Source organism: Channa argus, chromosome 13 (genome assembly GCF_033026475.1).
Source record: "Channa argus isolate prfri chromosome 13, Channa argus male v1.0, whole genome shotgun sequence".
Taxonomy (NCBI): domain Eukaryota; kingdom Metazoa; phylum Chordata; class Actinopteri; order Anabantiformes; family Channidae; genus Channa; species Channa argus.
The window spans coordinates 22,645,167-22,672,755 of NC_090209.1; the positions used below are offsets into that span (position 1 = coordinate 22,645,167).

The 27,589-nt window shown below is 39.9% G+C and overlaps 1 protein-coding gene across 2 annotated transcripts in view; it reads right to left on the reverse strand.

Annotated features, from left to right (window-relative positions):
- Positions 1 to 27,589, reverse strand: part of LOC137139454 (kelch domain-containing protein 8B-like) — a 135,421-nt gene that overhangs the window by 22,174 nt on the left and 85,658 nt on the right. For both annotated transcript variants that reach the window (XM_067526711.1, XM_067526710.1), the window contains 2 exons: positions 25,936 to 26,100; positions 20,604 to 20,828 (listed from right to left, as the gene is read on the reverse strand). In XM_067526711.1, the coding sequence (XP_067382812.1) occupies positions 20,604 to 20,828; positions 25,936 to 26,100 (390 nt within the window). The remainder of the gene's footprint in view (positions 1 to 20,603; positions 20,829 to 25,935; positions 26,101 to 27,589) is intronic.

A 27,589-nucleotide genomic window follows, 5' to 3' on the forward strand; every position in this document is an offset into this window, starting at 1 on the left:
TGTTCAAATTTCATAGTCTTGGTTTATTTGTTACTCCCTGACAAAAGCATTACTTGTTTTATGAATTTTCCAATGGGTTAGGGTCTGAAAGACGGAAATGGGTGACATTTCATCCATCACATATGCAGCTACAACCTTCATTAGTTCTTTGTTGACAATTGAAGTCCAGTTTTAGTTGCTTGGCCATTGTGGGGCTACAGCCATCTCCTGCAGCCGCACGGTGCTTATCTTTGCTGGGGTGTATCTCCACAAGTTTACGTCGTTGTGTTGTTTTAAGTGTTTCAAACGGTTTAAGGTCGTGTTTTTCACCATAGAAAAACCCCTAAAGTATCTGCAGAGAATTTACATGTTACAATAATGGTATCAGCTTTTCTCCCAACAACATCGAAGTAATGGGAATATTTTAGGAATGTCTCAACACCACTTTTTTCCCCAGACTGAGTACAAGTACAAGTACTTACATCTTAGTACTCGGCAGACTGAGGTACTACCAGCTCTTAAGACTTTGGCACAGCACAGTCTGCAGGGGGCTTCACTTTTGTCGTCAGTTATCAGCTCTAAATCACAGATTTCATCACAAATCACAAATGTATATCTTACTATATAACATATATATACAACAGTCATGTGTAGTATAGTCTTACACCCTTGGTGGCCATTTGAAATAGCTAAACACCTTTGCCTTCTATCATCTTTAGTTGCATCTTCTTTGAGTCGATTGTTTTTTAGAATGAACAGCCCACGATTTCTCCGTTTTATGATAACACACTCTTCACTGGTTACAAATCTGTTTCAGTATAAATGCTGTTCAGATGTTTTATTATCCGGAAAAAACTTCCAGCACCATATCATCTTTATCAAATCAAAGTGCTTCCAGATGTGCTTTGTCACACAAACGCTCTCAAATCTTCTTAAGCAGAACGCAACAAACACACAGACCACTCTCTCGTTCAAAAGTAAAAACTCCCATGCAGCAATTTTCACTGTCACCATTTGTCACATTATTAATTCTATTGCCTTAGCTAGCTACAAATGTTGGGGGAAAGAAATGAGCGTGTAATAAATTTGGTTTGGTCGACGTTCCCCATCCTGCTGCATCAACCAACTCTCAGGACTGCACACAGACACACACACTCAGAGTCCATGTAAGAGAGCGAATGGGTTGAGTGACATGAGCGGCAGATATCTGTCTGGACTCAGCTGGAGGAGAGGAGAGTGTGTTTATTTAAAGCTCAGAATCAATCCTCTTCCTTCTCCTGTTTCGCCCTCCCAGACACCGGCACTTCACTCTGTACCTAACACTAAACTCGATAAGGCACACACACACACACAGACACACACGGGAAAATGAAATGGAGGCATGAACACAAACATTCACCTAAAGTCATAAGCCCTAACATATATGTACACAAGACCCAGATGATTGGAATCTAATATGTATGTATACAGATGTGGACACCTACTATTTATGCATAACTTTACATCGTACACTTTCTCTGGTACATACACACACTACATCTACCCAGTGGAAGGAGACGGTTACACCCCACCTACCCATTTCCAAATGTCATCACAAGACACAAATGGGAAGATATTGGCGAGTAAATGAGATGATAATGACAGCAGGCCCTCTCTGGGATCACATCCTGATACATAGCTAAAAGTCTGCGACACAATACAGGCAGAAATGAAACAGTGACAATTTAGGAGCCAACTTTCCACCAGACGCTGAAGACAGCAGGTAAATGTTGATGAAATCAGGTAAATGTTGTCTAACCCAAACCATGATTACTGTACAGTATTTCTGAGTTGCCCACAGTCTTAAGGGAATCTGTGATACTTTTAGAAAACACAAATTCAAAGACTAATTTCACTTTAGTATATTTGATATACTTTAATATAAGTATTTCATTGTACAAAACCAAATGCAATAATTACAAAACTTTATTCTAAGACAAGAATCCAAATACTTTTTAACATTTTTTTTTTTTACTGTATTTTACTCTAAACATATTCCATACAAAAGAATTTCCTAGAAATTTTGAAACGCCCACTTACAGCAGTGAAGCATTGTACTCCCTCCTGTGTGGCAGTAAATGCACTTTATACTGTAGCTTGTTATTTCTGGGTATTTCAGAGTACTTGAGGCATTAATATGATATACAAGGATTTACAAAGCGGCACAATTCGACACCTTAGGAAGCGTCAATATCTGACGCCGTGGGAGGACAATGTGTTGCTTTGCCTGATGTGTTTTTAATCTTATTAGGATTAAAATAGAAAAATGACCAAAATATGCTTCATTTAAAAGAATGTAAGTGTCATAAGCAACATATAGGAAAGGAAAAACATAAGGTTAAGGTAAATAATAGTAAATGGCCTGCATTAACTCTCACACACACACGCACACCCACACACACCTATGGCTGCAGATGCTACACAAGGCAATGGCCTGATCCACAGGGAGCAACTTGGGGTTCAGTGTCTTGGCCAAGTAAACTTGGAGATATACACATGAGGAGCTGGACCCAGTATTGGTGAGTGACTTCCCTACTTTCAGAACCACCCTTAGCAATGGCTAAAGTAAATGTACTTTGTTCTAGGTTTCTTTGTAATTTGTAATTTTCTTTGTAAAAATAAAAAAAACAGATAGACCTACACATATTTATTGATTACATATTTATTGATGTATACTCATAACTTAAATGGCAAGGACTAAATCTAGTGATGAAGACAATTATTAAATTATGTTGAAAACACACTGAAATGCACCATGTTGTTCTGCCAATTGTAATATTAGATCAACAGTTACTTAAAGTAAAATGAAGTAAGAGGTTATTTGAAGTACAAAGTATTTACTAGACACTGTACATTAGTACTGCCTTGGTATTTTCCTAAAAAAGAGAATGTTTGCTATTAGAATTGAACTCTCTTTCATGTAGGTGGTTTGGTTACTTAGAAATGAGCCACGTTATGAAAATAACATTTCATATTTTCTTATTTCAGATGCCAAACATAAATTATTATTAATGTATTCCAACACAGCACTCTCACCCAGGCATAAAAGCTCATCTCATTATGTGAATCATTACTGAAAGTGTTTGTAGAATCAGGAGAAACGATCCTGACATACACAAGGTGTTGAAAATATAGTGGATTCATGTTAGAAGCGTTTGGTTTTCCCTGCACACTTAACCGAGTTACATTAAGGTCCACAGTGTGTTTAGCAACGATGTGGCATCGCTGAGCGGCAGAGTGACGCTGGCACAAGCGACGAGGAATTTGCAGTGACGTATACGGGCAGGTAGAATTAGATTTCATCACTGTGACGTAAAAAGATTTGTAAGCTGCTTCTGAGACATCTGCAGCCTGACTGACAACAAACAATCAAGTAATCAGCTGAGATGCCCATTAATAGCACTGGTATATCATTATATTAAAAATCTTATTTAAGAATGACCTTTCTGAAAATTGCAGTAGAATTACATTATGGTGGAATGGAAATTATTTATTTATTTATTTATTATTATTATTAGTTAATGAGTTTTAAACACTAAAGAAACCGAAGAAGAAGAAGGAGAATAGTAAAGTAGTAGGATTCAGATAGTTGTAGTAGTAGTGGTAGTAGTAATATGATCATTACAGTCATGTAAACAATGAACGGCTGCATTCTTTACCTCCTCACATGTTTTCAGGCTTTATTTCGACTATTGCTGTAGAAGAAAACAATAAAATCTGTGGTCAAAAGTGTTTTCACTTCCCAAAGGAACTAAGAAACTAAAAACACTATATTTTCATAGCTCTTTGCAGAATAATCCTGCAGCTTCGGTCTATTCTACCAGTCCTCATTTCTCAGCAGGTCATTTAATGCTCTGTTGAATCACATCCTGTCTTTGTCTCTTCTGTTCTTTGCTCACTTAACTAGGTTTTCTGTTAGATCCGCTGGTGCCCTATAAAGCCTTTAAAACCCTCTCTCCCTCTGCATTTCTTCATCCTGCTCTCTGATAGTGAACATTTATTGCCCTCATCTCTGCAACTGGATTTGCATCTGAGACAGACACATAATCACTTACAGAGCCCCACATACACACACACACACACACACACACACACACGCTCATGAATGTAAAGCATGAGGCAGTTGCTGCAATGCAGGTTTGGTTAATAGCACTCGACTATTGATCAGAAGGATCAATGCACTAATCCACATGTCCTACAAAGGATGCGAGGAGTGGGAAGCAATCAAGAGAAACACTGCCACATCCAGGACTTGGAAAACTTTGCGTGAATGCAGAGCTACAGTTATCGTTTCATCTATAAAACGAGATACATGCAAGTCCATCAGCACCGTGCATAGCTCCACACGGAGAAAGACAAACCCGCATGTGAGTCTGGTGAATGAGTGCGGATACTTCCCAGCTCGTTTTGAAGATGATCCTGCCTTAAAGCAATTATAGGATCTCAGTGTTATCCAGCAGGATTTTGAGTCCAGAGTGGTAAGTGGCAGAGGACACAAGATGGAGGCTTGAACAAGATCTGCTAATGAGTCTGCCTGGCCTCTCACTAATCCTACAAAGATGAATTCTTAGAGGGTGGGTCTTAATGTTAACAGATCATCTAATCAGCCATATAGCAAGGTCATGCAGAATTCACAGCCGATTGGTGGTATTGATTGTTTCAATTGCAACATCGTAAACTCCTGAAGGGAGTCATCTCATTTTGTAAATGTTCTGCTTGAATCGTCGGAGTTGGTGAAAGCTGAAATGTTGTAATTGGTGCACTCTGTATGACCTTTCAAAAATTATGCATGTACATATCAGTCAGCACCTGGAAACAGTATAAAAAAATAATCAATCCACTAAAAGCAGATACAGAACACTGACCTAGAACTAGCCGGCCTACATGTTAACACAGTGAAATTGTAAAACTCAGACTGACACGTTAAACCTAAATTTAAAGTTCAAATTCCTGGAGGATTTATAGTGAATTCTAATACGAAATAATAACTGCAATCCTCTGTTGTTTATTGTATAAGGCAACGGGTGTGATGGTCGACCTTGCTCAATCATAGGTTTCTCAACTTACAGCTGATAAAATATGTTGCCATATATATTATTCAACATTTTTAGAACATAAAATATGTGCCAGTCCAAAATATGACGATGTCATTTTTGCATGTATCTGTATGTGTGAAGCATCGATTATTTAGAGGAGCACAGCAATCAGAGCGAAATTCAACAAGTGTCCAAAATGAGACATGTTTTGGGATGAGTTTAAGTTGAATTGAGGTGTTTTGTGCAAAGATTTTTGGCCTGAGTTGGATTATTGAGTGAGCTGCCTGTCAGTAATGAATAAAATCAAACTCGCAAAACGTGTTCTTTGTAGACAACTTCAAACTAATTCCAACCTTTCTATATTGTAAACTTGATGATCGTATTATGACAGACGGCTGCTAACTTCAGCCGATGCGAAGACGTAAGTAAATCACGTATTATCTTGAGATGCAATGCTAGAGTGTCACGAGATTGTTTCAATAGTGAGCTCTAGCTAAAAATAATGGAACTATAACAACAAATAACAGTAGAAAGTCTGTTTAAATTATGTGGGATGTGTTTAATATTTGCATGAGTCTGAAATGAACTGATGGTCACCTTCTGACTCTAATAATGTAAACACCAGAATTGGGAATGTGAGTGGGCTACTGCAAATAATGCTTAGATAAAGAGACCCTTTTCAGAGACTATCACACACAGCTGCAACATTTGTTGTATATACAAGAAGCTACATGTGAATATTTTCCCACAGATCATCACTGTTGTTTTTGCACTGTCACTGCTTAATTATGAATTTTAGTTGAAACCTTAATTATTCCTGTGAGACACTGTTTGACTGCAATGATATAACATTTCTAGCTAAAGCAAAAAAAAAAAAAAAAAAAAAGTCCATATACTGCATGCACATGAAAAAAGAAAAAGAGAAAAAAGCTTTTTCTCGTCCTGGTGCTTTGTACTGTCTCCCAGCCATTTATACAGTTTTGCATCATGACAGAAATCTAAAAGATTGGGAGCAAAAAAATTATTGGACTGAAAGAGGCTGTGCATGAGTGCCCAGCTCCCGAAACAGCGGGTAAAAGAAAATCTAATACCCAATATCTAAACATCGCATCTTGGAATCCTTTCACAGAGCACTAAGGAGACGACATACAGGGGAGAGTGTAAACATGGCGGATGATTCAGAGAGAGAGAAAAAAAACAGGCTTTTGATTCTGACAGCAGCTGACAGGGTTTGAGTCATCAGTCACCAACACCTCTGGCGTCTCCTCTCTCACCATAGCAGGCAAGAGTATCACTCATTTGTACAACGTAATTATTCTGCAGACAGAGCTTTAATAGAAAGACATGTAATCAGCAGGAGGCATAACAAATCTATCTGATAGGCTCTGCAATCACAGGATAATATCAGCTGTAGCACTGAATAACAATAGTGGAGATGGAAGCTGCTGTTTTGAGGCCACCGCAATCTTTTTGTTTCGATTTCACTTGTTCCATTTTACATCTGCTCACTCATCTCACTGACAGTGTTTGTGAGGATCACTCACATGAACTCGTCTCTCTCCCTTTTCTTTTTGTAAACTCTGCAACAACTCCACTCGACAGCAAGGCCGCGAGGATGTGGAAAAAGCTGAATGTAGCTCAATTACTGTGAGAAGAAACGGCTCACAGGGGCCAGTGCACCTGTGCATGTGGCACCATCACTGCTCCCGTTGTTTTGACAGAATAAAAACAATTTTTAGGCTTTACTGCAGTGAAACTGCAGTACTGACTCTGTGTACTTGTACATGCAGCACCTCTGCACATGTTGCTGTGTATGGGGCTGTGTAGGTGCCGACTGTTCAGAGTGGTCACGCTGATCATAGTCCTCCATGACATTTACAGTAGTCCACCAGTGTTATTTCTATGATATACTGTACATATAAGCCTACACATACCAATATGCATGAATGTGTATACACATGTACTGTATATACAATCATAGTAATATAATAATACCTGACTATAGTAACCAACAGAGGTGCTTTAGTTTATTTTACAAGAACGGTTTGCTATATAGAAACATTTTAGGGCCTGATATGAAAGCTGGCTTAGATTCAGATGAGCCATGACCTATAACTGTAGCAAAAGCAAGAGAGGAATAGTCAGTAATCTCAATTCAGAGGATCACAGAGAGCACTTGGGTAGCATTTCCTCCTCTTTTTGAGGCCAACCTTAAAGAGCTGGCATAAAGGCCATTTTTGACTTGGTTTTCTAAATATAAATAGTGTATTCTAATCTATCAGTGACATTTTTTTCACCCAAAGTTTGTCAGATGTCACTCAATCCATCCTTTTAAACACCCCAGATTCCCCTCTGTCCACAACCTGAAGCTTTAAAATCTGCATTATTCATAGCCACCCTCTCACTGGCCTCCTCTTACTCTGTGGCTGCAGCACCTGGAAAACTATAAAGTGACCTGTAATAAACCCTCAGCTCTAGAAAAGCAGAAGGCAGAGGTCTGATTGCATCGTTCAGTGTGACGTCACAGCAAGAGCAGTATCAAGCCCACTTCCTCTCCAGGCAGATAAACTCAGAATTTCAAAGAACTTAAAAACACCAGAGATGGAGTTTAGTAGTTGAACAGCACAGCAGGGAGATGCAAATTTATGCGTATCAGGGCCCTCGGGGTAAGAGCATGATCAGTCGACCAATCAGCAACTAGGCAATAATGTGAACAAGCTCCAACAGCCAATAACTGATTTTAAATTTACATCATTCTTTGTGGACGGTAAAGATGTATATTACTATAAATATCATATCATTCTAAATCTCATGACAATACTTGCAGTATTCCAGACTGCACCAAAGTGGTGGACAAACTTAGCGACAGAACTTGCCATCCCAAGAACCAGGTTGCTAGTGTGACCAAAAAATAATACTGTAAATAAGTAATCCTTAGATCTCCGCTAAGGAAATATTCTGCGCATGCACCTCAGAGCCGGGGCGAAGACTACACAACTGTCAGCAAGGCCAGATTATGCTCGATATACAGTAAGTGATGAATGTTTGATTTGTGGTTGGACACAACAAGCCAGAGACAAAGAGCTTGTGTTTATAGTGTGTCGGGTTGAAATGATGGAGAAATATTGGGTGAGACAGAGAAAACTATACAGAGTCGAAGCACAGGGTCAAGCAGAAAAAGCTTTGCGTCAATTGCGATTGATGTTCTGGTGTAAATGCTGCCGTAGAGGACACGCCATCGGGGAAAATCATTTTACACTGAGAAGGACATTTTTATGAGATGATGGAGTTCCATCTAATACATAGCGAGAATAACAGCTTGTGGTCAAGACTACAGTGTTGTGTTTTGTTTTTTTTGGTGATTTCATATCTTTCTCCCCTGCAGTCAGTAATTCAAGGTCATTGCTGTCATGGGATTTATCACAGATATGCTGGTTTTGATGATTACACATTAAACAGTAAAAAGTCTGCAGTGTATCATCTCACTGCCAGTTTTTCTGTCTTTGTGAATAAAACGGGGAACGGAGCTGCTATCAAAAGCACAGTTGGCGTTTTATGGCGTTTCTCACAGAGAAATGCAGGACTTTTCTTTGCAACAAAGTGGGATTCATGACACCAAGGTCATAGACGCCTTTCAGCGCTTAGAGGGCCACACTAACGGAAAATGGAAATCTAAAATAGCGTGTAACAAAAGTCACGGCAATTAGTCCTTCATGAGACTAATGCAAATATGTGTTGCCAGGTTTGACTGGAGAAAGGACAACTTGATGTTGGGTCTTTATTAAGCAGCGTCCATTTAAGAACTTAATGTTGATTTGTTGGGGGCCTGATACAAAAGTGTATCAATTACATTCACTGCTTTAAACACGTACGTTTCAGATCTATGTACTTCAATCCAGTAAACTCTAAATAACTGTACACATAACCGTTTGACTGGCATTGTAACAGCACCGTTGACCCTTTTTTGCCACTATTTTGCTTTAGTAAAAACTCATAAAAACCTCTCTTTGGCTGTTTATCCTCACTCAGCTCATTGAGTAGTGTACGTAAAATCAATTATATCCACTGGGTGGTGATGCTGTGAAGAAATATTATTGTCTGAAAGCTGTTGAAAGGAACAGAAGTGACTCGGTGCTGAGGAGCTCCTCAGAAATGAAGGAAAGTTATGTCTAGACACCCTAACAATCCTATTTTAGTTGAAGAGCATAAATCAGACCATAAAATATATATCTATGATTCGTCAGAAAACAAGCTCAACAGCTCGGTTGAGCTGCCAGTGTAAGAAGGCAGGTGAAACAGCATGGCTCAAGCTTAATTTATCATTTTCTACTCGTTTTCAAACCATTGCTAATCATTCAATTTGTAAGCCACACTGACATATTTATATCAAAATGTTCGTCTACACTTATGTTTCCTGCTTCATATGTGCAATTCATTTGATTGGTGAGCACTGTTGTTGAACAAATGCTCAAAAACATCATACACCTTCATTATTTATATTGTATGAATCTGTACAATTGTATGAACATTTGGATAATGATATGCCAAAATACTCACACACAACGACTCAAGGTATGTATTCTAATCTCTGTGATGATTTCTATGAAAAAAAAATAAACCTTTCGTTGCAGAAATGAAGGAAACCCATTCATGCCTAGGAAAACCAATGGCAAAAGTTAACCAGCAGCTTGACTTGCACATAATGCCCGAAATCACCCTAAATTGGCAGCTCAACCAGCTGGTTGACTTGCATATGTGCTTCCTGATTGGGTCATCTGACAAATAAAATCTGAAATGTTGCTCAATGAAAAAGGGCAGCAACAATTTCACTAATGAATATCTGTGGTTTTTTGTAGTGTGGAAGTTAAAGGGATAATTACATATTCTCGTTAATATCCACATAGAAGTGCTATTCTTGTCAATTAGGGTCAACAAATCTCGTTGAGTTACATCTTCTGGCCCCTCCTAAATAATAAAAACATAGAACTGATTTCAGGGACTATTACATATGGGAAGACAAGAATAATGACAGTTTCCAGGGATGGTAATAGCACATGCTTTGGCAATAAGCAGATTTTCAAATGGCTAATAGTAGCTACTTGCTCTGAGTCACTGTGTAAAATTACCACTAATAGCTATAAAGGTGTGAAGTTGTGGGTGGTGCATCATCTATGTTTGGGTTCTGACAGCTGGTTTCATTTAGTTTTTTTTTTTTTTTTTTTATTAAAAAAGACCAATGCTGAAAACATGCAGGCACTTACTATTGCGTGTTGTTGACCTAACTTCGCAATTTCTAATCTCACTGACACGTAGCATTAATTTCTGGAGAAACACAAATGTTGTTCTATGGGAAATACAATACAGTTGATTATCACTATTACATGCACGTGCTTAATTAAAAGTAAGCGAGTCACTAGTGCTGAACACATGCACAAGCTATGCATTTACCATTATTCTGATTCAGTGGTTAGAGGTGAAGTCGGACGTGGCCTCACCACAGATGCAGATTACATGTTCTGAAAGTGACATGTGGTGAGACAAACACAGATGCTTCATGATGAATCTCCTGAGATGCTCAGTCCACAGCTGGGAATCTGCACTGGAATGACAATGGTGGAAGCCGCCATGTGTTTTAATGCAAAATCGAGTCTGAGAATGTCAGTCTAACAGTAACCTCTTTTAACCATTCAAATAACTGCATTCATCTGACATCTATGGTCCAGCTGTTGCATGTTTAAACAGAAAGAACACAATGATTTTTAATGTAATAGTGTTATAATGTTTTCTGGCCTCCTTTTTTTCTCTTTATATATTCACTACTTGGCCTTACAGAGTCTTACAGAGAATTAATTTCCACTGCTACACCAGTGTTATTTAGTTGCATGTGCCCGTATAGAAGATGGGATTTCTCAAATAAATAAATAAGAATCTTGCCTGTCTGCAGTGAACTTGCTCGATGCAACATAATTACCCGCTGCTATAATTTCAGATGAAACTAAGATGCTAGTCCGACACTAATTTGATAAAGTAACACCAACTCTCAAAGTTGTTATCAAAAAACTTTCTCAATGTCAGACAGCCAAGAATCTTATGGGTTATATTTGATCCTACACTCACCTTTGATCAGCCTCACTAAGCTCCCCCCCCACCTTCACCAATGTGTCATCCAGACTTGATTGTTGTAATGTGTTGTTTTCAGGCCTGCCACACGTCCCTGCATTGGCTCCCTGTGCATGTCCCATCAGACTTGAAGGTGCTTCTAATTGATTATGTTGGGGAGTTTTTTCTTACCTAATTCAGGGAATTGCATGACGTACAGACTGTAAATTCTCTTGAGGGCGTTTGTGATATTGGACTATATAAAGAACATGACTTGACTTCATTTGCACGGGGATGTGTCCCTAGCGTCACATCTTTGTTGCCGCACTGCATAGTGAGTAAAACATGGAGGGAGGAAAATTAAACAGGGAGATGACCTGATGCAGCACAGCACAGCTAAAAGCCACTAAAGAAACGCAGGAAGGCCACGTTTGGTAATAAAACGCAGTATCAGCATGAGTTGAGAGTTGTAAAAGTGGTTGAAAGAGAGCAACAGCGAGGTAGAAAGTGAGAACAGGTGAAGCAAATACAATACAAGAGAGCCAGAAGCTCTTAGGTTGACTGTTTATCTTGACATTTCCCAAGCATAACTTCTCTCCTAATCAACAGGCACTCTTAATAAAAAAAGCACTAATGTCGGCTGAGCTGATTGCTGTGTAATTGTCTGATAATCAGCGTCGACACGGGGGGCAGATGCAGTCAAATGTGGATTAGTTACAAATACCATGGGTATTAAATTGCCTTGGGAAAATATGCAATATGGGTTTAATGTAGGTTTTTATTGCCACAGAAAAAATAAGAAATTGTGAGAACAGAGCAGCTTCATGGGCAGCAACTGTGAGGAGACGTTGTGAAAAGCTTCATGGAGACAGAAAGTGAGAAAAATTGAAGACATTTAGAAAGCGAGAGGCCATGGGAGTTGGATGTGGAGGTGAACTTGTGAGTACGAGGAAGAGGACTGTGTGAATGGGCAGGATGAGAGACGCTTTAATAAGAGCGATCTTTCAAACGGTAAAGTCAAGCATTTGATTTTTCAGGTCCAAGAAAGATCGGACTGGAGCAAGAGCGCTACCTAGTGTGTGCAATTCGGAGGCTGTGCCTTTTTCCAAAACCAAAAAACATGGATTCCACCTTTAGTTTGTCTGCCCTAACGTAACCAGTGAGCGTTAGTATCTCCTATACTCCTCCTATATCCTCACTGTAACTTAACAAAGACTCCAGCTGGATGATGAAGCTTTATAGTTAAAATTGAACCTTGGTGTCTTTGCACTTTTTTGTACGATCACATTTTCTTTACATCCCTGATCTCATAGAAATTCGCATTTTTGTGGCTTAATCATTTAAGAAATCTGGTATCATTAAATGCAAGAGACTGTGGTTTGTCCATAATTTTGAAACGGTACATGGCTCAAACGGAAACAATACCCAAAAAACAGCGCAGCTTATGATTATGAAATCACAAGCAACGTTTCTTTATAGTGGCTTTGCTTTTCACAAACACAAACATAAATGCTGTCGAAATTGTGATATCTTAGAATGTAATGCTGGATAATCAAATAATGTGAGCTGTAATTACTGTAGCTGTACTGTCGAAGTGTCCTTGAGCAAGACACTGAACCCCAGTTGCATAGCAGCTCCTCCATCGGCGTATGAGTGTGTGTGTGAAAGGGTGAATAAGAAGCAGGGTAAAGCGCTTTGAGTGCTCATAGGTAGAAAAGCACAATATAAGTGCAGACCATTTACCACATCATGGATTATGATGAGGAAGCTGACTTTTGATCCAGCTGTTAGCATTAGCACAATATCATGAATGCATCCTAATAATTTAAGAGATGTCTGCTCACTTAAACAGGCATCAGCTTAAAAGGTCTGCTAATGGCTGACATTTCAGTAAACAAACTCAAAACTGCGAGATGACTGCTTTTGTCAGTCAGAACCTATTTCAACAGTTATTGCCGTATATTAGACTTGTACTTTTCTGTGTTGTATTTGTCAGTGTGGATTTACACGTCAATCTCTCCATCCTCATAAATGCAGAATACTGTAGATCTGTCAGGCTTTCAAAATATAATGTTTGAAGACTTTACTTCACCAGATAATCTGTGTGGTCAGAGAACAGAGGGTGGGAGAAGGGGGTGGAAGAGAGGGCAGCAGGGGGAATGAAGATAGGAGGGATATGCTCATATTCACGCACTCTCATCAGGATCCTGGCAGCGCTGGTTTGTATATGCTGGAGCTTTTTAAGACTGTCGCCACGTATCCTGATGAGCAGTGCGTTGCAATAGTCAGGTCAGAGGATACAAAGCCATGGACAAGCTTTTCTGCATCAGAGTGGGATGGAATTTGGCGATATTTTTTTTAGGTGGAATAAAACATGACTTACACAGATGTTTATTGTGGTTATTAAAAAGAGCAGTCGAAAGAATTCTTGAAGGTAAAGTTGACGCCATATCACTTTTCACATTACGTTTAAATACTGTAATGTGTCAGTGTCCTTTCCTTTTTCACTAGTGGACTGTAAACGCACTATGAGCCAGCAGAATGACCTTCATTCAAATTTAAATTGGCCTTTGCATTTAAAAATGATGAATGAATAATACAGCATTCACCTCACTGATTTCATGTCTCATGCAACGTAGGTACTGAAAATAAGATTTAGCATATTGTGCTACAGCTTTTTGGCTTTCTTCAGTGAGTCCAGTGAGTCCAACAGCAGAACATCCATAAACCCTAAATGCCACTGTGCTGTTCACCAGCCCTGAACGCAGGTGCGGGAAACATTTAAATGCAAATCATCGTAATTAATCCATTTCGGAGACTTTAATCACGAACAGGTAACGAACCTGCTCGGTATTAGAAAAGGCCAAGAGGGTCCTAACCTCTATTAAACAGCATAATCATATACAGGCACTCATGTGACTCACAGTCACATGTTGGATTGAAACTACTAAATCAAACTGCATGAAGCCAAATCCACTTTGTCATCTCAGGTACTGTCTTTTTTTAATTTCTCATTTCTATGTTGCATGGGCACATAGATTTATGGAGAAGCTGCTTTTCAAACCAAACAGTAAGGAACACATTGTAACAGAGCAGTTTTAGAAGAACCAGAACTGTCACACACTGTACGTAATGCTGGCATTGTACAAACATGGCTTCCGTTTCAGTCGTGCAACCAATTTATCCCTTTAAGACTGCAACTGTGTTCTCAACAGAACAAACGTGACGATGAACCTCTGAATGAGATTTTAAAAAATGCTCAAATCTCCAAAAAAGTGAAATTCAACATTTCCGAAATAAAGGAAATTGTTTTTGTCATTAGTACAACAATGTTGTATTTAGACTTACATCACATGCTCCATTTGATTTGACCGCATTCACGCCTGGGTGTCTTCTCTAAGGAGAGGTGAGACTGAGGCCTGATCAAAAGGAAAAGACCTTCAAAGGCCAATACATTTAAACTTGACTGAGAGGATTCAGTGAAGCAAAAGGATAAATCAAATATTATATCACAAGCTGACAGACACCTGAAGCGGTGAAAGGATGCATTGTTAATGTGAAAGGATGGAGGGTAATTTTACACATAAATGTCTCTCTCTCTCACACACACACACACACACACACACACACACACACACACACACACACACACAGAAACAGACGTGATCTGTTTATGAGCAAGCAACCACATAATCCCCACAACACCTCACATTCTTCTGCTTGTACTCCACAAAAATGGAAAGCTTTCACTCTGTCACACAGAACTTGGATTCACACAGTAGGTAGCCGCTTTATAATGTATTTTATGGTTTAATCTATTTCTCTAACAATGATCAGCAGTGCGCCTCAGCCGGAGGAGACACTTTCTGCCTTAAGTGTGTGAGTCTGCATTGTTGTTGACGTTGTCTTAGGTCCAAATGTTAAATGTTCAAATGCTTTTTTTCATTATCATTTATCATTTGGACAAATGTGAGACTTGTACATTTTGGAAAAGTCTTTAATGTTGGAGTTGGTAATTAATTTTTTGTGTTCACTTAGAGACAGGGCGTCTAACATGTGAAGCATGTGTATATGTTTCCAATCTATGCTTCTCATTTTACTCATTGAGAGTCGCCAAGTCTATGCAAAGCTGAACTTTATCAAACAAAGTCACAATGGCAGCAGAGGTATTCAACCATTCACAATGTTCTGGCAAGCAGTTGTCACCATTTTAACTGTGTCCTTTGAAACGCGGAACCATTTTCAATAAATCTTCATCATATTGATCCAATGCTTCATTTTCTCCACCACTAGTGTAAAGGTCTTGTGTGAAACTGCTTTTTAAGAAATTAAAATAGACATTTTCTTTGCATTTCTGACTTTCCCAGCATCCATTGTATTGCATGGCATTCCAACAAGACAAAAAAAAAAAAAAAAAAAAAAAAAAAAAAAAAAAAAAAAAAAAAAAAAAAGGTGTGTCACTTTTTGTCCTGTTGCTCTTTGCTAATCTTGGTGCCAAAACTCACATCAATTCCATCTGTTTGAGGCAGGTCAAGGCTACACCTGTGGTCAGTGATCGTTTCCTCACCCACATCTTAAATCACACAGACCAGTTAGTTTATGTTTCCAAGCTGGCAGCCACGGAATCACACAGACATAATATGCCAGTGAGACAGAACAAAGACTGACAGAGACCAGCTATAATTCCTCACCACTCAATTCTTATTCTGTCAAGGGTCCTGCCCTGAGTATATAATGGATGAAAGCAACAAATGTGATTAGCCAAAATTGTCCCACGTTAACATTTAAATAAGTGGACCCCAGCTACACTGGGTGCCTTGAATATTGAGTAAGTGAATAAATAAAGAGAAGTGTCGGCAGATTAGTCAGTGCTCAAAACAATTATTAGCTACAGCCTTGGAGAGCCTACCACCTCATCATCAAATGGATTGCTGTCTGCTTTGTGACCAAAAACAGTGTCCATGTTGACCAGAATCAATAGCTTCTCTACCTGTTTTTTTACCGCATTAATCTTCAAGATTGTTTTTTTTTGGTCATTCCTTACATGCCACTCAAAATCGATCATATCACGACTCATTGCAGAGAGTAACAGCATCTGTCTATCTGTCAATGAGATACTATGAATCATCAGTTCCAGAAAGGGTATTTTATTAAAAGTAAAAGGGGGGGGGGGCGTTCTCTGTGCGTCACCCAAGGGCATGCAACCAACGGAGATGCTTCTCAGATTAAGGATATCATATCATATTATCCAAAAAGAAAGAGTCCAGAGTACGCTGATATACAGTATTCGATGCTTTTATTGGTGCAGGAGTTTAAACCTATTGGATAATAACCAGAAATGGCTGTAAACATAAATACATATCTCATTATACTGGCAACTTTTCTTATAGGAAAAATGACAAATTGAGTTCATAGTGTCCAAAAGGGTGAATCCAATGAGCCACAGGGAAACGTTATCAATGCCCTAAAATTTCAATCAGCCATGATGTGCGTGGACGGAGTGTCATGGTTGGTTTAAACTCCTGTCTGTTGTTGTCCTGTCACAAATGTGCAGCTTGTCACACTAATTACATAAGGATTTGCCTCATGCCTTTGCCCAGGTTGACTTTGATGAAGATACAAGTTTGTTGCAGATTGTTTGCACCAGTAAAAGCAGCCAATATGTCCCTTTTTTTAAACAGGTATTTTATGAGTCTGGCTTACAACGTCATCTTTACCTTCTGAAGAACATAAAGCTATATTAAATGAAACATACACCTAGATATTGCACTGGTCGTGTACATAGCGTACAGTGCTTTTTTTAAAATTACCAGTTATTCGTGTGAGTCCGTGTTTTGATCAAATCTAATGTTTGTGTTCTGAAGGTTCTGACTACAGGTAGGAATCATGGGGAGGAGTTAACCGGTTGTTTTGCTACAAAAAATGAGTAAAAAAAGCTCCAGGGCTAAAGGTTAAGATAACCAATGTGAGTTATTGTGAAAGTGAAGGGGGGAGAATAGCATATCACACGCACAAATACACATACACGCACACAGAGTTGATATTATTTCAGGATGGTTCATATAATATCCTGATGTTTCTAGTGCACCGTTGGATAGTGGCTATTATTATATGGAGCAGCCGAACAGATGTGAGCTGGAGAGTGTTAACATACCTGGAATGGCTGCAGCTGCTGCTACTGCAGACTACGTCTCCCCACTGTCACCTTCACCCTGGGACAAGCCTTAATAACTAATATCCTGTGAGTTAAGCTAAACCACTTGATTAACAGTGACTCCAGTAAAAGCAGCCATTCCTGAGCCGGGCTTGCTGTGTGTCCTTTCCTACCCAGCTACTTCAACCAAGGTCCTTTTCAAGCAAGTCACAGTCACATGGTGCTGAACTCAGCTGAACTATACTGTGGTAGCAGTGGTGGAAAGGTTCATTTACTCAGGACTGTACTTTACAACTATTACGATTCTTACCTAGTGGATTTGACTGTTTAAACTTCCTGCCAATGTATCTTTTTACTTCCCGTCCATTCAGCCAGAAAACTGTGCTTTTTGCTTCACTACATTAAATTGACACCTTTACAGTTGTCACTCTTTTCTTGCTTGAACTCGGTGCCGAATACAACAAAAGCATTTCTGTCCGTAGGCTGGACTGCACCCACACAGCTGATTGGTTTTAAGTGGCGCTATCTTTTTTCGTCAATGTCTCTGCTTTGAGCCTACAATAGATTGCACAGCTAATGTTTAACCCTTTCCCAACCGCACCCTTTAGTCTACGGACCACTTGCTACCTTAAATAAATAGACTAAGCCTTAAATGCCTGCCATCGGGGACGTAAACATCTATAGATAAAAATCCTGGTCTTTCCATATGTTTAGGTTGTCAGATACTTATTGTATCAGTCAGGGTTGAATAACTTGTTGCCAGCTGAGACATATAAATCACTGCAGTAATTATCCACAGGAAAGCTCTTACCTATTTGTTTAGTTAAATCCAGGTGGTGCATGAAGGGACTCGCTGTTCTGCTTTCACGGTGCTGAAAATTAAATTTGCAGCTGATGTTGTGATACTTGCACAAAGGTAGAAGAAAATGTGGGAGAATTACAGTTTATCATAGCTCAGATCCTCCTGTTCTCAAGGCAGTGATTCAGTTTGTTTTGTTTGCTAATTTTTCATCAAAGTGGAGTCATAAAGTCAAAGGTGTCACTCACAGATTTACAGCAACTGAGTGAATTTTTTAAACCCCTGAGTTGTTTGCTTCATTTAAATCAGTCGTTAACCTTTTTTGCATTTTTGCAGTAGTTCAGTTAGGAGCATTCCGTGTGAGCCACGAATCATCGGCAAAGCCCCCCGCGGGAGCCTTCCTGTAAGTCTGTATCTTTCACTGGTCAGAAAAGTGGTGCAGAAAAGGACTTCGTCTATTAGCATCAACATCAGCTATGATATTGACTCAACTAATGCATAATACTCCTATATTTAGGTTGCATTATGAGCACAGAACAGATAATGGTTTCACCCTGTGCAAAGTGCTTCTCAGTGGCGCTGTTTACATTGTGGGAGGGTTTGCAAGGCAAAGCAGTTTCTCTCTTCTGATCGCTCCAAATCGATCAAGCCAAGAGGTAACTTACTTACATTTATATGAAAATGAATACAATTCAAATAAGTAACTGGTTAGGGTTGCTGGTTCAACACCTGGCTCCTCCTGTCCATATGTCAAAGTGTCCTTCGGCAAGACGCTGAACCCCAAGTTCCTGCTGGTTGGTCAGTTCAGGCCCTTTGCATTCTGCAGCTTTACAGACATCCCACCTCTCCCAGAAGTTCAGAGAGTCTCCTGCATATTTTGAATGGCTCCCTGATGTCTGCAAATTTCATGCAGTCTCCTGGAAATCTGATACTTATTCTGTTGTTGTAGCAAACGGACGTATAATTGACTTTTGCATGTGTTTTACATCGAGAAAGCAACACTGCGTAGCGTGATGGGCACAAAGAGAAGCCTCAGTTTGTCCGCAGGTGTGTTCAGGGGCAGTGCAGAGTGTAGGTCATCTGCATTTTTGGAAACGTTTGCAGGCAAAAGGCCTGTCTACCCACACCCCTCCATTACTTTCAACTTATGATTCACTTTATAATAAGGGGGGTGGGTAAGCACCTTGCATAGCAGCAACCGCCATCGGGGTGTGTGTGTGTGTGACTGGGTGAATGAGAAGCAACATTGCTAAGCGCTTTGGATAAAAACGTTATATAAGCAGGACTTTTACCATTTAACATCATAAATGCTCGCACAACACTGAGCACTATGACAACAAAGTACACTGTCAACACACAATACAAAGTACTGTAGTATGAACAAAAGTAAACTTGAATTAATATTGAAACTAGTATTCATTGCAGTGCAGTGGCATTGAGCTGTTTTATCTAGGGGACTGTGGCGCAGAAAGGTAGAGCGGTTGTCCACCAATCTCGCAGTTAGTTCAATCCCCGGCTCCTTCGGTCACATGTCAAAGTGTCCTTGAGCAAGACACTGAACCCCAACTTAGTTGATCACCGCGTGTGTTTGCCAGCTCCCCCATCGGTGAATAAGAGGCAGTGTAAAGTGCTTCGAGTGCCAATAGGTAGTAGAGAGCAGTATAAGAGCAGAGCATTTACCATTTGCTCTCAGTTAAAATCTGACAGCACAGCAGCAACATCGTTAATTTTAATTAGCTTTTTTTTCCTTCCCTGAATGACCTTGATGTTACAGAACTTCTTGCACAAAGTTTGTTGACTACACAAACAAAAGTATCTTCAATGTTTTGTATAATTTGCTTGTAGAAATTTTGGATGAAAGCAGGGCAGAGCTAAATATGGGTTATAAAGAGGATGCAGACAAGCTCATAATTATTGTCTTCTAACTCTCCTCCTCCTCCTCCTCCCCTTCCTCCTCTCCTGACTCTACATCTTCAGCTGCAAAACCTAAACTGGTGTTTTAACTGGACTCACAGTGGCCTTTGGTGTTCAGCTTCTGTTCTGCTGCGTGCCTCCTGCCATCACCTGCAGCACTAAATTCACACATTCTTTCAAAGTTTTTATCTCCTCAGACTTTCCAGCCACTTACAATTTTTAGCTGTATAAAACATGTCAGCAGCTAGTCAGTGTTTATATGAAAACTGAGCAGGTTCTGACCAAATCAAAAAGCTGTGATTTATGTAAATGTGCAAATAATTAGTTTGGGATGAGAAGGTTGAGGATTTAGAAAAGGCTGCCACAGTGGTCTCAGAGGGAAACAAAACATTTCTTCTTTATTATACTGCACGTTTCAAACTCCGGACACTTTCTGACTTTCTTCTAAGTTTGCATTTTAAAGAATAGATTTTTTGATGTGGTCTTGTACCGAAAGAGAGGAAGACAGGCCAAAAAAGCGGGAAAGCTGCCCAAATTTGAAAGTAATAATTTTACAATTTACTCTAGTTAGGTCCCCACCTACCTTGATCCAGATCGTACTCTTCCATGGTGCTCACAAAGTGAGGTCTGGAGTAGAAGTTATGTGGCCCCGGCTGCTGGAGCCCCCCCAGGCTGAAGAAGCTTCGATCATTTGTAGCACAGCAGGAAAAGGCCCTCCGGCTGGGGATGCAGGGGTAACGTGTCCAGCTCTTCATCTCCAGGTCAAAAGCCTCCAGCGCCGTCACTGGCATCTTTCCCTGACGACCACCTGGAGGAGGCATTCAAATTCAGGATCAGGACAAACTAATGCTGATTTCATGTCTACCACAGGTAACCGGACTTAGCTGTTACACACAAGTTTGGAGCTACTTCCTTCAGCTTTCTAAAAATCTATTAATTTAGGAACTGTAAGTTGCGTGTCATCCCATCAATGTCAGCATGTGCATGAATAAAGCCAATGACAAAATTTCTGTGTGTACTTGTTTTCTATTTCTTTTTAATCCCCTTCTCCTGTCACAGACTTTCCTTGGCATCCACGTTTCAGTCTGGCAAGCGTGCAGACCAGCGGTGGGACCACATTTTATTTTGGATTGAAAGCAGAGCACAGCAGCGGGGTGTTTCCCCCAGGACAACTACAAGTTGTTTGCTTCCACAAATCATAACTTAACCTTGTAGAATACAAGTACAAGCGGAAGGCAAAAGGTTGAGAGAGAGCATATAGCAGGCGGTAAAAATATGAATGATGGAAAAACGGAGGAGAGGATGAGGAAAGGGTTGGGCAACGTTAAGAGGTGTGTTGAAGGTGAACAAAGGACAAAGTTGGGAGGAAAGAGACGCGAAGGAAAAGCGAAGAAATGGCAGCAGAGCGTGTCTGTATCAAGAGCAAACAACAGAAACAGAGAAAAAGGAAGAAGACATGAAAATGACTCAATGACAGAAATTGTGCAGAAGCAACGGAGAATGTGGAGGAGCGAGAGAAGAAAGTGGAAGAGGGTCAAACGGAGTGGGCAGGGTGGCATGGAGATCGATAGCAACAGCGAGACAAAGAGTCGAAGTGAGTGGGAAGCATTCGACTCAGAGATGTTTGGGAGTAAAGAAAAGAGGAATTTCAGCTGAAAGGCCTGTTGATTACAGTGGAACTGTGTATGATTTTCTGTGATTCTCGACAGTTCACATTCCATTTCTGTGCTACAGCATAATCCCACAGACACATTCTTTGACTTAACAGACAATGGAATGTTTCACCATATGAACCTGAAAGAAATTCTAGGTTCTTTTAAAATACCACTGACATCTGTAAAAATATGTACATGTACAGCAAAGCGCAAACGGTGAGTTAACTACCTTAGAGCAGTTTCTCTGTGGTTCAACAATATACCTACTCGCTGCTTTAAAGATCACAAGTTAACGTGTTGTATCTCTCTTGTCTGAGTACAAATTGCATATTTTCCAAAATGTTGAAATATTTGTTTACATTTTTTGCACCAAACAGAAATAAACCTTCAACAAGTCCACGGTTATCAGCACAACATAATTACAGATCAGTAGGAAACGGTGTAGCTCCTAGTAGATTGAGTAGGTTCCGATCATGCAGTAAATTTCAGTAGATTTTTAAAAGGTCCGTTTTAAACAGCCAAAGATGAACAAAAATGTTTTTTATTTAACATATACAGAAGCACATTCAGACATAAAATTGATATTTATCATATTTATTTTAGCAGTGCCCTCATTTTTTTAAAATTACAATCCTTAGTCCTGTTTTCAGTTGAATCTGATATAATGCACTTTGGTTCCCTCCCAAAATGTCCAAGGCAAGAAAAGCAAACAAATGCTAAGTAATACATTATATTGTGTTTCTAGAGGCCAACATGTTCATTTTTACAACAATACATCTTTTCTTAGGTTGAAGAAGGGACAGGATGCTGCTGTTCTGCTTCAAAGATTAATTGCTCAGGTGTTTGCAGCTGCAGACAATTTAAAATATCCCCCCATTCAACACCATGCAATAAGAATCTTACACAATAAATGAATTTCCAGCCTCATTACAAATGCAGTAGTGTGATTACCACCTGTCCGTGCATGGACACACACACACACACACACATTTTAAAGCAGTATGAAGTCAAGTGAGTTATGTCATATGTCATTAAGGCTGATGTTGACCAGGAAGGCGTACAAGAGACTGCAATCACCCACTGATCCACACACACCATGAGTAGATGAGCAGCTGATAAAAGAGGCTGAATTTACAATCTACCATAAGCTGTGTGCAGCAAATGAACAGGCATTAATTTTACATGAGATAATGAATGAACTGTCCTCTTATAATTCAAACAGCATGAATATCACATTATTCTGTTTGCTCATCAGTAATAATTCTGTGTGTAACGTGACACAATATGATTAAACTCCTATGCTCATATATTTTTTTAAGTATTTCTCTCTATAAATAAATATTGTTGTCCAGCAACCCAGCCTAAACTGTAATACGCAGAAAGTACAGAAGGTTTTATGATTCTGCTAACCACCACCTCTTCTGACCATGCTGTCAGGAGCAAACCATGCAGTGCACTAAACAATAACTACAACACATGTGACACGTGGCAGGCATGATTCTAAATAAAAAGCACGAACGTTTAGGTGTGTACCCGCATGTAGCTTAGCACTGAAAATAGAGGCAGGCACAATTAAAGCACCTTATTTATTTATTAATTCATTCATAAACTAACTAGTTAACAGAATATTGTGTTGTAATAATACAAAATGGATGCCATTTATGTTTGGTCTGTGGGAGTATTTCTTGAAAATTCATGAGCTGATCATGTTTTGCTTTATAAAATCTTTCTCTCTAAGAATCTAAGCTGTCAGATAAATACAGCAGAATAAAAAGAGTATCACTGTGTGAAATTCACAGGAGTTGAAGCATAATGTAGCAGAAAATGGAAATACTCCCGTTAAGTACTTATGTACAGTACTTGAGTAAATGCAATGCTACATTCTACGACGGTCGATTTGCCTTTGCAGTATTTTTAATAACAGACATATTGAGCACCTAAGAGTAATTTGATCCTTTTGCTAAACTATTAAAAAATAAAAAAATATATATAAATAAACATTGATATGGAAATAACCAAAGTGTGCTGTCAGGAGGTTAATGCTGGCAGCAAAATGGACTCATCTCTAAAATCATTGTACCCTGGCTTGTGTGATTCCTATTTCTCTCTCAGCAGTGGTGTGAAATTTTTACCAAGTGTCAACGAGCAATAAAAGCCCCCAACAGAGACACAATGTGAACAAATGCAACCTCTGATGGCTGCGAAATGACTGGATGACAAATGCTCCGAGGGGAAAAAGTGAAACACAGGATCTGCAACAAGCACATTGTCTTCTTTGCATCCTGGAGAGCAGCTTTTAACTCCAACTCTGTCCCTTCTAATCAATTTTGTACCCGGACTGTAGGAGTCTTTAGACCAGAGAAAAATGTAGATATTTTTCCATCTTTCTTTCCTCTAACGTCCCCTAAACTTCCACGCAGACAAAATCACACTCTGTTCTTACCGTAAGAACATTGTAACACTCTCATTTGCCTGGACACATGGTTCGGTGGGTGAAAAGAGAGAAGACACCACCAGTGTGTGACAGATTTACCAACTACGAACTCAACATTTTAGAGATAGGGACAAATACGCTGGTACTTTATCTCAGTATCTATATTAGCACAGAGTGAGCATCGGGGTTCAAAATAGACCCAAAAACACTAAAGCCTGAGGACTGAGGCGCATCCAGAATGTTGTTCTCAAACACGGTGGTGGTTTCCAGCCGTGGTAGCGCCTCGGTCAGGCTGTACGAGCAAACTGGTGCTTTGAGTTAAATGCGAACATCAGCATGCGAACACACCTCACAATGGCCACGTTTTTATGATGGTGAATGTTTCACTACATTCACTCCTCTCCTGTGGAATTTCCAGAAATCAGTCCATTCATTATCTTCCCTGCATATTGTGTTAAGGGTTGTGGGGGCAGCTGGAGGAGCTCCCAGTTAAGACACAAGGTGGCCAAGGACAAGTCGGCAGTCTAGCACACGGCTGACACAGAGCGAGCAGCATCCATTAACACTCCCCTTAACACCGAATTTGGAGTCACCATCCCTAAGCTTGCCTCTGGAGTATTTTTACAGCGGTTGAGCTCTCTGCATGTCCTGCATGAACCTGGATAGTTGGAGGAACCCAGCAACCCAGGCACAGGAAAAACTTTTTTCTGTAAGGACAGATATGACTCAGACTGCAATCCCAACACCTCAGTAATGTAGAGCAGGTACGTGATGAATATCAGGTCAGCATATAATGAATGAAGAAGAAGAATTTGTGTCCTTGGTTTGAGTAGTGCTTTAGGTACTTTGGTACCAACATAGACAGAGACTTTATTCACCAACATAGTAGTTAAACATGTTAGCAAGCTGCTGTTTGCTGCGAAGCTCTAAACAGACAGCAGCTGTTGCCTCGTGGGAAAGTATTAGGAAAAAATAAAATTCTGAACCAGAGGATTTAGAGAGAGTAAATGGTCATTTTGACGACATTTCTGGTTTTTTTTTTTTTTTTTTTTTTGCACTGATCCCTCATTAATATCAAGTGGGTTTCGTCCGTGAGGATCATGATCCCCACAACTCCCCCAACTCCGCACAATGTCCAGAGATGATTTCTACAAGCATTTTCCAAAGTTCATATGTGAAAGAGGCTTACGTAAGTCAGACCTCAAGTTTGGGTGACCAGGGGAAAAGGTAGTTTTCTTCTCAGGTCCACCTCATTTCTCACAACTGTGCCATCTGTAGGAGGCTTTTCTTGGACCTTTTTGGTTGAGGGTGGCTTCTCCCTCACTCTGATGGAGGGGGGATGTTATTCTTCTACGAGCTTTCTTCCATCTCTCCTTCTCCTGAGACTTCTCTCAGGACCAGCCAGTGCTCTGAGGACCTCAGCGTGGCACCATCTGCATCTGCTTGAGTTACTCTTCATGCAATCTTTATTAATCAAACTAGCTGTAGCATGAGACTCGACTCCACACTGGGCTTACTACCACTTACTGTAGTGTACATTTAGTGCACATATTTTTTTAATACTAATCTGCAAAAAGAAAAAAATAGTCTTAATTATTTAACTAAATATTGATAATTTGTTGAGTTAGTTTGTCAAAACATATAATGACAACAGAACCATAATTAATGTGAAGAAAAAATGGCTGCAGCATTATCCATGTTGTTGGGCCAGTCACCATGGTCATGATGAGGGAGCGCGGTGGTTTAACCACTGGGGTAGTAACAGACGGCCTTGGTGAATAAAACATTAAGATAAAAAGAGAAGATTAGATGGCGAGATGCCCTACCCATCATGTAGATTTTGTTTCCTCTTATGAAGGGTGTGGCTCCGTACCGTGGCGTTGGCATGGAAGTCATCTGTTGCCATTGGTCTTTCTCTGCCTCATAAACCCTCACCAGGGCCTGTGGCGTGGTGTCCGCTCCCATACCACCCATCGCATACACCTTCCCATCTGCGGAGAGACATACACACTTTCTATTAACAGCAGTATAAGAGCTTTTTTATTATTTTCTTTTGCGGTATGAATTTAGTTTTTAAGCTGTATTCAGGTAAATTCATGGTCAGTGGAGGAAAAAATGTTGCGAGGGACAGTGATGAATCACAGTGCATTTGTTTCTCATTTTTTTTCCATCCTAGCCACCATGTCTGCTGTCTGTCTCATCCGTCTACTGTCAGTCTGAAATATTTATCGCCAGGTCTAAAACTTTCCAAAATGCAAATTACTTTTTCAAAAGTAAACATCCCCCACTACTGCAGTGTGACTATACAGAGAAGGAAGGGAAAGAGCTGAGCAGGCAAACATATTGATCCTACCCAGATACTGCAGGGGGGGGGGGCAGAGGAGGAGATGAAACAGAAGAGGAGATGAGGAAACAACAAGGAGAGGACAGAGGACTGTTGCTGATTAGCACTATAAAGGTTGGGACTACTTAAAGAGACAGAGAGAGAGAGAGAGATGGGAAGTGAGAGACATGGATGGAGAGGAGGCAGCGGGGGAGAGTGGAGAGGGTGAGTGTTTCAGTCATGGAGACAGATGACAGATCCACAGAGCTGTGACTTAAACTGTGAAGAAGAAAGCAATAATAAATCTGTCAGTCAGGATGCAGCTCAACACAAGTGCGAGTGCCACGCAATTCAGCTGTTATGACTGCGTAAATCTAATTTTGCTGCTGTGTATAAAATAAGTGACACAGTAAGGGCACTTCCATAAGATAAAGCGTGCTGTGCATGGGCAAGGGGCAGGGCACCAAAGACAGAATTTTTTTTTTTTGCTTTTGTCTGATCACTTGAGAACTCGGTGGGCTGAGCAGAACAGTAATACTGCGATTGCAAATGGCCACACTTACCACACTGCAAGCACACATGCTCGCTTTAGTGAGCTTTCTGCATTTTATTAGCCTCATTTCTCCTTTCACAACTGTGGGATCGTTGTCCCACTGAACCTTTTCATTGGTTTTTAATAACATCACCTTAATAATGTGTAAGGAGAGTTCATGTGATGCTGTTATGGCCACTGTAAGGAAAAGCACACATAAGCCATATGGGACCAACTTCTTAGAGGATAATAGAACTAGGTGAAAATTTAATAAGATATTTCAATCAGAACTAAAGTGGACGGACCAGTCAATAGTCTGACCTAAGGACCCCCAGAGCTGTGCTCCAAGCATGGCTGGAAATAACTTCAGGAATGGACACAGCAATTAAAAATCAATAATTCCGAGTAACTACCGTACGTGTTACAAGGCATTTAATCGCCATCATCTCCAAACTTAGTATGAGTACAGATAAGCGTGTGTGTATCAGTAGGTGCCTATAATAGTGCAAATTATTTCCCACCAATTTTAAATCCCACAAAGATAATAACTGTCAAAATTTAAATCAGACTAAATTGCTTTTACTCGAGCTTTACCAAAGCTCCTTTGTGGCAGCAGTGTAAGGAT